General features: G+C 47.3%; 1 protein-coding gene and 1 non-coding gene across 9 annotated transcripts in view; one reads left to right on the top strand and one right to left on the bottom strand.

The window, feature by feature from the left end:
• The window catches only part of INTS3 (integrator complex subunit 3), a 46142-nt gene that overhangs the window by 17791 nt on the left and 13923 nt on the right, over positions 1 to 14428 (top strand). For all 8 annotated transcript variants that reach the window (XR_010158193.1, XM_001144061.8, XM_063813452.1 and 5 more), the window contains 8 exons: positions 1247 to 1360; positions 1569 to 1653; positions 2979 to 3045; positions 5397 to 5541; positions 6584 to 6713; positions 8944 to 9041; positions 11879 to 12070; positions 13833 to 13920. Coding sequence is in view for 7 of the 8 variants with exons in the window: in XM_001144061.8 (XP_001144061.1) it covers positions 1247 to 1360; positions 1569 to 1653; positions 2979 to 3045; positions 5397 to 5541; positions 6584 to 6713; positions 8944 to 9041; positions 11879 to 12070; positions 13833 to 13920 (919 nt within the window). In the remaining variant the exon portion in view is untranslated. The remainder of the gene's footprint in view (positions 1 to 1246; positions 1361 to 1568; positions 1654 to 2978; positions 3046 to 5396; positions 5542 to 6583; positions 6714 to 8943; positions 9042 to 11878; positions 12071 to 13832; positions 13921 to 14428) is intronic.
• LOC112207501 (small nucleolar RNA U13) lies at positions 8427 to 8529 on the bottom strand. The gene has a single exon (XR_002941940.1). It is a non-coding gene; the product is annotated as a small nucleolar RNA U13 (small nucleolar RNA).

Below are 14428 nucleotides of genomic sequence, written 5' to 3'. Positions count from 1 at the left end.
AGCATGCCCTCCCTTACCTCCCCCAGGATTTGGTATGCTGAAGCACCTTTCCTTTTTCAATAAGTGGCAGAAGGAAAGGGCATCACAGAGAAAAGAATAAAGATATTTAGTTCAACTGGGTATGGTTGCTCATGCCTGTAATTCCAGCTACTGAGGAGGCCGAGGTGGGAGAATCACTTGAGGCCAAGGGTTTCAGCCTAGGGAACATAGTGAGACCTTGTCTCTAGAAAAAACTGTTTTAAAAATTATCTGGGCATGGTGGTGCATGCCTGTAGTACCAGCTACTCAGAAGTTCGAAGCTGCAATGAGCTATGATCATGCCACTGCACTCCAGCCCAGGCAACAGAGTAAGACCCCAAGTATAAAAAAACTAAAAATTCAAAAAAATATCAGTTTTGGTTCTGTCCTTAACTGTCTAGGGCCCTGCCCTGGATCTTCTTCCCTTACTACTCCCTTTGCTGTATCTGACCGGGTCAGTACTGGTCTAAAAACCTCTTTGGGATCCTTTTTGGCTTGTTCAACCAAACCCATTTTGCAGTGACCTTTTACTGACTGGCAGATGAAAAGCAGATGGCCTCCACCTGGTTTTGCTCAGCCTGTGGCATCAAACAGTATGACACTTCCTAAGAGGGGAAGTGCGGGGGACAGGGATAGTACTAGGAGCCTTGCCCAGCAAGCTTTTCTCTCCCCTGCCCCCGAGACAGAGTTTCGCTCTGTCGCCCAGGCTAGACCCAGGCTAGAGTGCAGTGGCGCGATCTCCACTCACTGCAAACTCCGCCTCCCGGGCTCACGCCATTCTTCTGCCTCAGCCCCCCGAGCAGCAGGGACTACAGGTGCCCGCCACCGCGCCCGGCTAATTTTTTTGTATTTTTAGTAGAGACGGGGTTTCACCGTGTTAGCCAGGATGGTCTCGATCTCCTGACCTCGTGATCCACCCGCCTTGGCCTCCCAAAGTGCTGGGATTACAGGCGTGAGCCACTGCACCTGGCTGCCCAGCAGGCTTTTCTGCCTCATTAAAGGATAACCAGTACCTTTTCCCCACTCTGTGTGACAGAACAAGGGATAGGTTGGGAATGCAGGACCCCTGTGGAAAGAAAGTGTCCAGAATGAAAAGTATTTCATTGCTACTCGGTGTCTTACTGGTGTTATTTAAGTTTAAGGGATTAGAGGGCAAGGGCTCCACTGTGGGTGGGGTGAGGACCTTATCCCTAGCTTGCTGGCTGATCACAAACTTTACTTCTCACAGTGTTACCGGGACTTAGCTCTGGTGAGTCGTGATGGCATGAATATTGTCCTGAATAAAATCAACCAGATACTTATGGAGAAGTACCTGAAGCTGCAGGATACCTGCCGTACTCAGGTAAGGCCAGAAAGAAAAGACAAGATCCAGCTCAAAGAGAGAGGATGGATCTTCTCTCTGTCAGGAACGGGAAAGAGGAATCAGGGCTAACACACCCCTGTCATTGTGTGTCTAAATTGTAATGTGCTCCTTTCAGTTGTAATTGAATTAGCTCCCTTCTCAAACTCACAGTTCCTGCTCTTCATCTGTTTTTCCTTCTTTCCTTTAGTTGGTGTGGTTGGTACGGGAACTGGTGAAGAGTGGGGTTCTGGGAGCCGATGGTGTTTGTATGACGTTTATGAAGCAGATTGCAGGTGAGTTTGATGGCAGGAGCATAAAGAAGAAAGGAGGAGAGCCCAGAGACTAAATAGAGACAATGGAGAATGATTAAGTGCCAAAGGGATGGAATTCTTGGATTGCTTAGACTGTTTCCTTCTGATACAGACATCTTCTGGCCACATATGTTGTAGAAATAAATTGATTGAAAAATCATGGGGGGCCTTTTAAAGCAGTAAGTCTTGCCTCATTTTCTTTCCTGCTAAACCCAGGGCTTGACAGAATATTTGGCCTATTTTAGCCAGTCTTCACTCTGAGATTTTATAGCATTTCAGAGCAGGAAGAAATGGGGAGAGAAGTGAGGGCAAATAATTTGTTCCCAAGTCCCTGTGCTTTCAGAAACCTAGACATCTTCCCTGGCTCCACCCCCATTATCTGAACACTTGCTCCCTAATTATTAAGCCCTTTACTGGGGCCAGAATGAGGGACAAACTATGTCACAGAACAGACCCTGACATTTAGGTTTTATTCTCATCTTGGCATCGGTGACATCTGTCTGAGCCATCGCATATTCAAGCGGCTACTCCCAAGATTGCATGTGTTTGTTTAAAAGTGACCTGCTACTACCTCACCATTAGCCCACTGGGACTTGCTTCCTCTTTAAAATTTTATGTAACACTGATGCTCCTGTTTTGATGTGTATGAACCTTAATCTATGTGATATGTGACTTTGTGAACATTGAATTTTTAAATTGAGACCTGGGGCAAGGCATAGTTGTGGCTATTTTTATCCTCTTTCCTGGCACTTCTTCCCTGTTTGGCACTTCCAGCCCCTGCTTCTTATCCCAAGACTGGTATGGCACTGCTGTGTGTTAATTCTGCCCCACAAAGTTTCATAGCAAGCACTAAAGACTGTTACCTGGAAATAAGAAACTCTTGGCCTGTTGGGGGCCTCAGTGCAGGACTCAGGACATCCAGTTGCTAGACTGCAGCTGTTGTCAGCCACCTGTACTTCTCAGGCTCTATCTGAGATATCATCCTTTCTTTCCAACTGTGGGCTTCTTATATCTACTTCTCAGATGTTCATTTTCAAGGGCCAAAATGTTCCCACTCCAACTCACAATCTGTGGGAAAGTAGCAGCTCTGGTTTCTAGAAAAATTCAGAACCTTCCCTTTCCTTCTTTCTGGAGGCAAAGGGTGAAACTTTAAAGCCTGACAGAACAGAAGGCAGTTTATCTCAGCAGTGAAGGGATGGCAGTAATGGGATGGCAGTCAGGGTGGACCAGCAGAATGGGTGAAGAGATGTATTGGATTGGCTGACTTGCTAATCGGAGCTATTCTTTTTTTCCCCTTTTGAAATCAGGTGGAGATGTTACAGCCAAAAATATTTGGTTGGCAGAAAGTGTTCTGGATATCCTGACAGAGCAAAGGTAGCATCCACCACGAAGGGTGGGGTATAGGCCAGATAATGGCCATTAGGAGTGTGGGTGTGGGAAATGGGGATGAAAGGATTGTGTGGCCCAAGAACACCTTAAGTTAGAGAGGGGGAGGCAAGGAGAGGGAGAGACAAGTGTATTGTTGGCAAGTGAAGAAATTAATGCCCAAGGAATGAAGGAATGGGAAAGAGGTCTTTGCCAAAATATCGCATAGCCCAGAAAAACTGGCTTCATCTGATAAGGGTTTATTTTTGATCCAGACCTCCTTGGAATGTTTATCTTAGGGGGAAGTTGGGGAGGAATGAGCTCAGTAGAATTGGGCCAGCCAAACACCCACGCCTGGCAGGTATCCTTTTCTCCCCTGCAAGCTTCTCCGTCCAACCCCTGCTCTTTTTGAAGTGGCACAGGGGGCAGTTGGGGTGGAGCAGGTAATAGAGATTAGTGAATCCTGCTGGAGTTTGCATATAGGGTTTGGAGGTTCCAGTGGTAGAGGGTGCATCAGGGGGTACATATTGGGCTTTCTGGCTGATTCTTTCCCTTATCCATCAAAATAAAGGGCCAGAAATTTTATGAGGGCTATTCCACATCTGAACTTGTTTGGAGGTGAGGCTTTCCCCTTGGTTTCAGTCTTCCTCTTGCTTGACTTCTAAGTCTCTTTTCTGATTGAGGACACCATAGTAGTCAAATGATTGAGAGGGCTAATAGTGTCCATACTATCTGTAGTTCAGAAGAATGGACCTCCTCCCAACGTTCACACTTGTGAAAGAGACGGCTGTGTGCTGTGCTCTGCCCAGGTCTGAGAGCCCTGCCCTGTCTGCTGTGCAGTGCCACCTAGTGCTCTGGGCATGGATGTGCAGCCACATCTGGGCCTGGAGCCACTTCTGTTATTGGTGTCATTGCACTAGCACGTGAGATCCTAACAGTCTCTTCTTACCAGTTCTCTGCTTTTCCTAGGTCTTTGTTCCTTTTTACTGTCCTGGGTCAGGGGGCCTTTCAACTCTTTCTTTCTCTTTATTATGTCATTCCAGGATTCAGGTAATTTTGTTACCTTTGCTAGCAATCTTTCTAAAAAGTGATTTTTCTTATTTTATTCGTGGTACCAAATACGTCCTGTCCCCATACCTTAAAGCTGAATTTCCTGTACAGGCATCAGATAACAGCCAGATAACTGCCCTGTTTTCTACCCTCCAAAAAACTTACATCTTTTGGTGAAAGTCAATACCTAGAAATTTAAAACTGTGTCCTCTCCTACACCCTCCTTCTCACTCCCTTCCAAATGTTTCTAGGGCTGTGGAGTCAAAAGGTAGCAGGTAGGGGAGGAAACGTTCCCCAGTAACCTTGGCTAGTGTATCCATTCTGTGAAAAGAAAAGGCCACAGAGTCGTTTAATTAGGTGGCTTGAGTAGTTTTCCGGAATCAGGATGTGGCCTGCTTGGACTAATTAAACACCATCTCATCTTCCTGCAGTTCCCTGCCTTCCAACAGGGGGGCCAAAGCCATTACAAATTGTTTGCTGGGAGGAGACAGCGTCTCAATTTTGTCACTTAGAGACAGGATTAGAGTTTTAGGAATATCCCCACTGTGTCTTTCTCTCTACTCCTTTTAAAGCAACTGGGAACAAATCTTTCATTACCCCCTTTTCCCTCAGGGATATTCTGAAACTCATGGGAAAAGGAGTTTGCCACCCAAAATCGGGTTCTTTTTTTCAGGTTGTGATTTAGGACAGGTGACTCATTGTGTGGGAGTGGGGACTCGTTGTGTATCAGTGACTAGATAGAGCCAGGGAAAGGTTTGTGGCATGGTGAGCTGCTAATGATAAGCAGACTGAGCTAGCACAGTATGTTCTCAAAACTCCAGGTCCTGAAAGGGTCTTGGCAGTCCCACATGTTCTTGCACCACACTTAAGAACCACTGACTTAGGGACACTTACCCAGCTTTTCCCCATAGTCTGACCTGGGTAGATACTGTGGTTAATTCTGTCCCTAGTACCTCACATGTTGCTTGGTACATGATAGGCACTCAGTAAATGTTTGAATGAATGAGTCAACAAAGAGAGTTATTTTCTTGGAAGCTAAGTAGTTAGGTGGTAAAAAGAGATTGCTTTCATTTGGCACTTATCTTTATAGGCACTTGGAAGAGAAAATTAGGAAGTTGTCCGTAGCTTAGCCAGTTGATAGTCCAAGATAGATACTAGCATGAGTGAGCAAGCAAAAAATCAAAGCATCTACTCCCAGTGTCAAATCATCAATTATTTCTGAGGCACTGTAGCCAAGCCCAAGAAGGGTGAATTGGGAGGGTGAATAGTTCTAGACAGAGCATAGGAGCCAGTGTGTTTCCTCCCTGCAGGGAGTGGGTCCTGAAGAGCAGCATCCTCATTGCCATGGCTGTTTACACGTACCTCCGCCTCATCGTGGACCACCATGGGACTGCCCAGCTCCAGGCCCTGCGACAGAAGGAAGTAGACTTCTGCATCTCACTGCTTCGGGAACGGGTGAGGGAACAGGACAAAAATAATGCGGGGAAGTGAGACTCAGGCTAAGATACCTCTGGAGGTTTATGCAGTGGAGTCAGAAATACCTTGTTAGAGATGAAGGTGCGTCAAGATCTGGTGTTTTCCATCATTCATCAACAGATGAGGGTAGAAAGGAGGGGGAGTTAGTGTAAAATAGCCCTAATTCCTAGAAATGCTACCTGTTAAGCTGGCATCTTTGGGATTTCCGTGGTCAGCTTCAAGGATACTGTTGTACACCACAGACATAAGCTGTCCTTGTGTGCCTACCATGACACAGTCCCCCACCTACTCTCCTGGGTAATTCCCATGGTCTAGTGGGATTATGAATTGTCCTCTATCAGACCTCCCATGTGACAATTAAGAATTTTTTTTACTTTTTTATTTTTGTAGATACTGGGCCTTGCTTTGTTGCCCAGGCTGATCTCAAACTCCTGGCCTCAAGTGATCCTCCCACCTCAGTCTCCCAAAGTGTTGGGATTATAGGCGTGAGCCACTCTGCCCAGCCTAAAATTAATGTTAGATAAAAAGTTAAAATCCACTTCTCTAGTTGCATTAGCTACACGTTGCTAATGGGTTTCATTTAGACTACACAGATATGGACATTTCTACCACAGAATCGGACCCACAGAATTAGATACTGCAGAATTTTGTTAGACAAAATAAGTTTGAGGTTAGGGTTTCTGGGGCTCAACTTGCCAGTCCCATCCTTTTGAAACTTTAATCTTCCTTGAACTGGATTGAAACAGTTCTGAGTGGAGAGGGAGGTAGATTAATGTGAAAGCCAGCAGGGCTTCAGCACTTCCCACTAACCTCTCATCCTTGATATCAGTCCCCAGCTTCCAGCTCTCTTCCCCTGAACAGCTAGGAGCCAATCCTTTGGTTCCAGAAGAAATCATATAGTTTCTTCAACCCTCTTTCCTTCCCTCCCTAGAACATGTTGTTCCTTTGTCCTCCCTCCAGCAGGTAAACAATCCATGTTTTTATTCTCTTTCCTGTCCCCCACTTCCTCTTCCCTATCAAGTTCATGGAATGTCTGATGATTGGTCGGGATCTCGTAAGACTACTTCAGAATGTTGCTAGGATACCAGAATTTGAACTGCTTTGGAAAGATATTATCCATAATCCTCAGGCCTTGAGTCCTCAGTTCACAGGTAAGTAGGGTCTTAGGCATCCTGTCCTTGAGAGCTGGGAGTTCAATGTGTATGTCTTGCTTGAATCAAGAAGGTAGAGGTTGGTGGGTAGGAGAGTCTTTGGTGGTCATATTTAGGAAGCTTGGGACAGGGCAAGCTTTGCCAAGTACAACTGCGAATGGCAGAGGTACAGAACAATTCATGTAGTTCCTAGACAGCCCCTACTTGGCAGACTCCAGCTGCCACATTACTACTAAGAAAAAAGTGAGACAGAGAACTGTAGTCCTCCTCCCCTCTTCCTGGCAGCTCCTTGGCTCAGGAGGTGAGCCAGTGGCCAGTGTTCAGCTTCACGGAGTCTAGCAGGGGAGTCAGAGGTCAACTCGTGAGACTGAGTCAGTAGAGGGCTGGAATTAGTCCTGTAAGAGAAGGCCCCTCCCTGGGAACAGTCTTGCCTCGAATTCCAAGGATCCAGCTTGGGCAAAATCCACTTTGGAGGAGGGAGTCTCCGTGTGCCTCCTCCCGACAAGGTCCTTTTTATATCCCTTTCCCTTTCCCAGGGTCCTGCTATGTTCTGAACAATAACTGTACAGCTTTGCTCCCCACCCCACCTCAACACACAAGTGCTTGTGATCGTGCATGCACCCGCTCCCCTCCTACACACACACACACACACACTCACTCTGAAGGCAGTTGTCCAGGACCTGGGAAGTCAGGAAAGAAGAAAGTGCTGGAAATTGTAGTACTCTTATATTGAACATCTATTTCATTGCTTTAAGTGCCTCCACTGTGTTAGACAAACATGTGTTACCTCATTTAATCTTCTGGACAGCCCTGTGAGTATTTTAGTGTCTACATTTATACATAAAGAAACTGAGGTTTGAGGCCGGGCGCGGTGGCTCACACCTGTAATCCCAGCACTTTGGGAGGCCGAGGCAGGCGGATCACGGGGTCAAGAGTTCAAGACCATCCTGGGCAACATGGTGAAACCCTGTCTATACTAAAAATGCAAAAATTAGCTGGGCATGGTGGCACATGCCTGTATTCCCAGCTACTCGGGAGGCTGAGGCAAGAGAATCGCTTGAACCCAGGAGGTGGAGTTTGCAGTAAGCCGAGATCGCGCCACTGCACTCCAGCCTGGCGACAGAGTGAGACTCTGTCCCAAAAAAAAAAAAAAAAGAAAAGAAAAGAAAAGAAACTGAGGTTTAAGGAGATGAAGTAATTTGCCCAAGGCTGTACAGCTGGTAGGTTAGGTGACAGAGGCAGGTCTCTTTTTTTTTTTTTTTTTTTGAGACGGAGTCTTGCTCTGTCCCTCAGGCTGGAGTGCAATGGCGTGATCTCAGCTCACTGCAACCTCCGCCTCCTGGGTTCAAGCGATTCTCCCGCCTCAGCCTCCCAGGTAGCTAGGATTACAGGCACCCGCCATCATGCCCAGGTAAATGTTGTATTTTTGTAGAGATGGAGTTTCACCATGTTGGCCAGGCTGGTCTTGAACTCCTGACCTCAAGCAATCCACCTGCCTTGGCCTCCCAAAGTGCTGAGATTACAGGCGTGAGCCACCGCACCTGGCCTCTTTTTTTTTTTTTTTTCTGTTTTTTAAGATGGGGTGTCACCATGTTGCCAAGGCTGGTCTTGAACTCGTAGGCTCAAAGGAGCCACCTGCCTCGGCCTCCCAAGGTGCTAGGATTACAGGTGTGAGCCACCATGCTGTTCTTTTAAATTATTTTTGTTCTCTCATGTCAGGCAGTAATGTGGGGACATGGTAACAAGGTTTGAGGGAGGCACATCTCACGCATGAGTGTGAAAAACCAATAATCATGCTTATGAGCTACAATAGGATCTGGATCCACATGTTTCTGACTCCAGGGCTCATGCTCATGCCACAAATAACATTGATTCCAGGACCCAAGGATGGGATCATCAGGAGCAGGAAGAGCAGCCAGGGTTTCCCATATTTTTCCCTTAACTTTCCCATCTATTACCAGTGGGAATCATGTGGGTAGGAGGCTCTGGAAGACCAGCAGAAGACAGGAAGTAATATAGCTGGGTCCTGGGGATAGTGGTTGTTTGGAGCAGAACACGTAAGTGCTGGTTGGAATCCCCACCTGTGCTTGACCTCCCTTGGTCTTGTCTTGGAATTTCTCCGTGAGCAAGACTACTGGCCATCAGTACCTGGCCCAGGTTCCCAACATGCCTTTCATTCTTTCTGGTCCTCAGGCTTCCTCTTTTCTCTTCCCTTCCACATTTGATTCAGGTATCCTACAGCTTCTTCAGTCAAGAACATCCCGAAAATTCCTAGCATGTCGTCTAACCCCGGACATGGAGACTAAACTCCTCTTCATGACATCCCGGGTAAGCTAAGGTGTTGCAGCAAGAGAAGAGGTCACACGCTGGCTGGGCTTCTTGCTTCGGTCTGTGGAGCTGTTACCATTGTTTACTAACCAGTAGAATGGTGGCTAAATGATCGTACCTGATCTACCTGGCTACTGGCTTCTTTGTCCTTTATTCATTCTGTGCCTACATATTGAGCATGGTGCTAAGGATTGGGGGTACACTGTCGAATAAGAGAGATACAGTTCCAGCTGTTGTGAAGCTTTTAGTTTATCTAAAGTAGTCACTAAACCAATAATTATATAGAAATACTAGTATCATTTACAAGTGTGAAATATTCTATAAAGGGGAGAGTGAAAGTGTTCACGCTAAGAAACCCACGATTGCTCCAGGAGAACCATGAGGTCTCAGGAAGAAAGCTATGTATGTTTCCAGACTTGACTGAATAATGGCAGAATTACTTGAGCATGTTAAAAATGCAGCTTCCTGGATCCCACTCTCCTAGATAATTTGATTGAGGAATTTGTGGGGTTTTTTTTTTTGGTTTCGTTTGTTTGTATTTTGAGATGGAGTTTCGTTCTTGTTGCCCAGGCTAGAGTGCAGTGGCGCGATCTCGGCTCTCCGCAGCCTCCGCCTGTTGGGTTCAAGTGATTCTCCTGCCTCAACCTCCCGAGTAGCTAGGATTACAGGCATGCACCACACCTGGCAAATTTTGTATTTTTAATAGAGACGGGATTTTTCCATGTTGGTCAGGCTGGTCTCGAACTTCCGACCTCAGGTGATCCACCTGCCTCAGCCTCCCAAAGTGCTGGGATTACAGGCGTGAGCCACTGCACCCAGCCAGAATCTGTTTTTAGCAGACTTCCCAGGCCATTCCTCTGCGGCCAGTCTGGCTGTCAAGAACTGCTTTCCTAATCAGCTTTCCCAAGTCACCCAGAATAATTGTCCAGGTCTGTGTTCTACTGTGTGGTAGCCACCAGCCATGTGTTGCCATTTAAATGTAAGTTAGTCTGCAGGACTAGGTATGATAAAAATTCTTGGCCGGGCGCAGTGGCTTATGCCTGTAATCCCAGCACTTTGGGAGGCCAAGGTGGGCAGATCACTTGAGATCAGGAGTTTGGGACCACCCTGGCCAACGTGGTGAAACCCCGTCTCTACTAAAAATACAAACATTTCGCTGGGCATGGTGGCACACGCCTGTAATCCCAGCTACTTGGGAGGCTGAGGCAGGAGAATCACTTGAACCCAGGAGGCAGAGGTTGCGGTAAGCCAAGATCGCGCCACTGTACTCCAGCCTGGGCAACAGAGTGAAATGCTGTCTCAAAAAATATATATATATTAAGTTAGTTAAAATGAGTTAAAATTAAAAATTCACAGCTGGGCGCTGTGGCTCACATCTACAATCCCAGCACTTTGGGAGGCTGAGGCTGGTGGGAACACTTGAGGTCAGGAGTTCAAGACTAGCCGGGCAACATGATGAAACCGTGTCTCTACAAAAAATACAAAAATTAGCTGGGTGTGGTGGTAGCTACTCAGGAGGCTGAGGCAGGAGAATCACTTGAACCCAGATGCAGGAGGCAGAGGTTACAGTGATCTGAGATCGTGCCACTGCACTCCAGCCTGGGCAACAGAATGAGATTCCATCTCAAACAACAACAAAAAAATTCAGAGCCTGGTGCAGTGGCATGTGCCTGTAATCCCAGCTTCTCAGGAGGCTGTGGTGGGAGGATTGCTTGAACCCAGGAGTTAGAGACCAACCAGCCTGGGCTCAAGCAATCCTCCCATCAATGAGACCCTGTCTCTTAAAAAATAATAATTGGGGCCAAGTGCGGTGGCTCACGCCTGTAATCTCAGTACTTTGGGAGGCCAAGGCGGGTGGATCACTTGAGAGCAGGAGTTCGAGACCAGCCTGACCAACATGGTGAAACCCCGTCTCTACTAAAAATACAAAAATCAGCCAGGCATGGTGGCATGTGCCTGTAATCCCAACTACTTGGGAGGCTGAGGCAGGAGAATCGCTTGAACCTGGGAGACGGAGGTCGTAGTGAACTGAGATTGTACCATTGCACTCCAGCCTGGGCGACAAGAGTGAAACTCTGTCTCAAAAAAAATAAAATAAATAATAATTCGATATCTCAGTTACAATAGCTGCATTTCACATGCATAATAGCAACCATCATTGCCGAAAGTTCTGTTGGATGGTGTTGGTCTGGAAGTATCTTTTTGTTTGTTTTTTTACCTTTTTGCTTTATCTTGGTTGATTTCTTCTGACAGTTGGGGGAATATAAGAAGAGGGAAACCAGATCCTTTTCCTTATTTAGTGTTACTATTTGTGATCACTTAGGGTCTGTTTGAGGAAAAACTTTCCACAAGAAGGTTTGGAGAGTCTAGGCTTTGGATAATGGTCCTGCTAGGTCAGCACCAGGAAATTCTCAGTTGATGTTGAGTGGTGAACAGACCCAGCTCTTACTCTTGAAGAACATTTCTTGCTGTTCACCAGTGGCTCAAGAAAATGAGAAAAGGTTATACTTCTGACTGGAGAGTCAGTGACCAGTACAAGGAGTAAAGAGCCAAAAACTGGACTGAAGTTGCAGTTGGGGGTAAATGTAGCCTGAGGTCAGTGGCAAGAATGACTGTAACATCAGAATGCAGGGCAAGCTAGAAATTTTCAGCATTTTTTTTTTAATCAAGAAGTTCTCCTAAAGGAGGGGAGACTTACGAGACAGTATGAGCTAATGAATGAATTGTGGAGAAATAGAGGTCTAGGGCAAACCTAGAGTTAAGTGGTGCTCGTTTTCCTCTGGCCAAGGACCCCACACTGTCTTCTAAGGTCTTTTTCTTGCTTCCCCTTTCCCCAGGTGCGATTTGGTCAACAAAAGCGATACCAAGATTGGTTCCAGCGCCAGTACCTGTCAACTCCAGATAGTCAGTCTCTGCGCTGTGACCTCATTCGCTACATCTGTGGGGTAGTCCACCCTTCTAATGAAGTACTGAGTTCAGATATCTTGCCCCGGTGGGCCATCATTGGTTGGCTCCTGACAACGTGCACGGTGAGGGCAAAAGATAGTGGGTGGTGAAGGGTGCCTCTTCCATGGTGTTCCCATGTTTCCATTCTTCTTCCTGACTCCAGGGCCACTTGACCCCTAAGGGCCCTTCTTTCACTCTGGTCTTCCAGAGTGTCTCAGCCTTCACTTCCCTTTGTGTCTCTAGAAATTTACTTACACTCATTATTTTCCATCTGGGTTTGAGATTGAACAGGTTCATCTCCCCCATTACTGCCAACCCCCAAAAGCCTGGGTTTCTGGAGCGTCCCTGCCTTTTTCATTTTTGCTTCCAGAAACCATATACAGCTATTCCTCTTAACTGTTTCTTTCTCAGATTCAGAGCTTGCATTCTTTAGACCCTCACCACCATGCCTTTTTGGCATCAGCTTTGTCTACTTCCCTTCTGTAAATGCAGCGAATCTGCAGTGGAGGCATTTCCTTTCAAATGTTTTCCTCTCTGTGCCTATGGTGGGAAACTATCCATTCTCTGGCATCTGGCTGCCCCCTGACCTCTTCCAACAGGGTTCCTCCTCCCCCATTTGACTGGGTCCTTGGAATGTGCTGATTCAGATATGACAACAGGCTATTCCTGGAGGGGTGGGGGTCTCTTCTTCAGGAATGTGCCTGGAGAGCCCAGAAAGGGCAGCCAAAGGGTGCTAGTCTGACTGTTGCCTCAGCTCAGGGGTGATGAGTGGACTTCTGAGTCCAAGCATTGTCCCCTATGGGAAGCAGAGATATGAACTGCTGGATGTATCAAGAACCCAGGCCTGCCGAGCATGGTGGCTCACGCCTGTAATCCCAGCACTTTGGGAGGTTGAGGTGGGCAGATTGCTTGAGCTCAGGAGTTTGAGACCAGCCTGGGCAACATGTCAAGACCCCCATCTCTACAAAAAAATACAAAAATTAGCGAAGTGTGTTGGTGTGCGGCTGTAGTCCCAGGCTGAGGTGAGAGGACCGCTTGAGCCTGGGAGGTAGAGGTTGCAGTGAGCTGAGATCCTGCCACTGCACTCCAGCCTGGGTGACAGAGTCAGACCCTGTCTCAACAACAAAAAGAAAAGAACCCAGGCCTGGCCAGGCATGGTGGCTCTCACCTATAATCCCAACACTTTGGGAGGCTGAGGTGGGAGGATCACTTGAGCCCAGGAGTTCAAGACCAGCCTGGGCAACATGGCAAAACCCATCTCTACCAAAACAAAACAAAACAAAACATAAAGCCAGGCATGGTGGTGTGCTCCTGTAGTCCCAGCTACCCAGGAGGCTGAGGTTGGGAGGATCACCCGAGCCTTAGAGGTCAAGGCTGCAGTAAGCCGTGATCATGCCACTGCACTCCAGCCTGGGTGACATGGCAAGACCCTCATCTCTACAAAAAAATAGAAAAATGAGCCAGGTGAGGTGGTGCGTGCCTGTAGTCCCAGGCTGAGGTGAGAGGATCTCTTGAGCCTGGGCGGTGGAGGTTGCAGTGAGCTGAGATCATGCCACTGCACTACAGCCTGGGCAACAGAGCAAGACCCTGTCTGGAAAAAAAAAAAAAAGGTTGGGGGGGTACCTGGCCCAATCCCTGTCCTCTGTCCTCTTGGTTAAGACCATAAGACCACAGAGTATTCACTCATACACAACACAAGGGGGGTGAGCATTTCACCGTGTTTCACTAGGAACTGGATTTCATAGATGAAACAGCCAAGTGGGGCCTGGAATCTGTCTTGGGACTCTGAAATGGAGGGGGGTGATTGATGAAACTAGCCCTCTGTTTCTCCCCTCTCTTTTCCAGTCAAATGTCGCTGCCTCCAATGCCAAGCTGGCTTTGTTTTATGACTGGCTGTTCTTTAGTCCAGACAAGGATAGCATTATGAACATAGGTATGTGACCAAGACCAGGCGGCTCCACTTCCCCACCCCCCTAAGCCCCCACTGCCTTCCTTAGTGATAGCAGTCATAAATCTCAGGGCACCGTGGAGTGGAGGCAGTTTATCTGGGAGCAGCTCTGTTGTTCCTCATCAGTTTTTCCTTGACCTAGAAAGAGAATTGCTTTGATAAGGCTAAGCCATCACTGTACCTCCTCCCCACAGTCTGATGCATGGTCTTCAGGAGGGGAGGGCATGGGCAAAGGAAAAGGCTGTACCACGTCCTGCTTCTCCTCACCTATTACTTCCCTTCTCCAAGCTGAATGCTGAGAACAAGAAGGGAAATGAGGGCTACAAGCTGTTTCGGGGCCTGTCTGCTCTTGGGTCTGCTCAGTGGAAATGGGGGGAATAGACATAGCACTTCCCAGAGCCATTCATGTATATTGACATCCCATTTTATGGAGATAGAAACAGACTGACTTTAGCCTGGCGTGGTGGCGCACACCTGTAATTCCAGCTGCTGG

The sequence above is a fragment of the Pan troglodytes genome, chromosome 1, assembly GCF_028858775.2.
Source record: "Pan troglodytes isolate AG18354 chromosome 1, NHGRI_mPanTro3-v2.0_pri, whole genome shotgun sequence".
NCBI classification, from domain to species: Eukaryota; Metazoa; Chordata; class Mammalia; order Primates; family Hominidae; genus Pan; species Pan troglodytes.
Note: the sequence above shows the minus strand (reverse complement) of the source record. Positions and strands in the feature narration are given on the sequence as shown.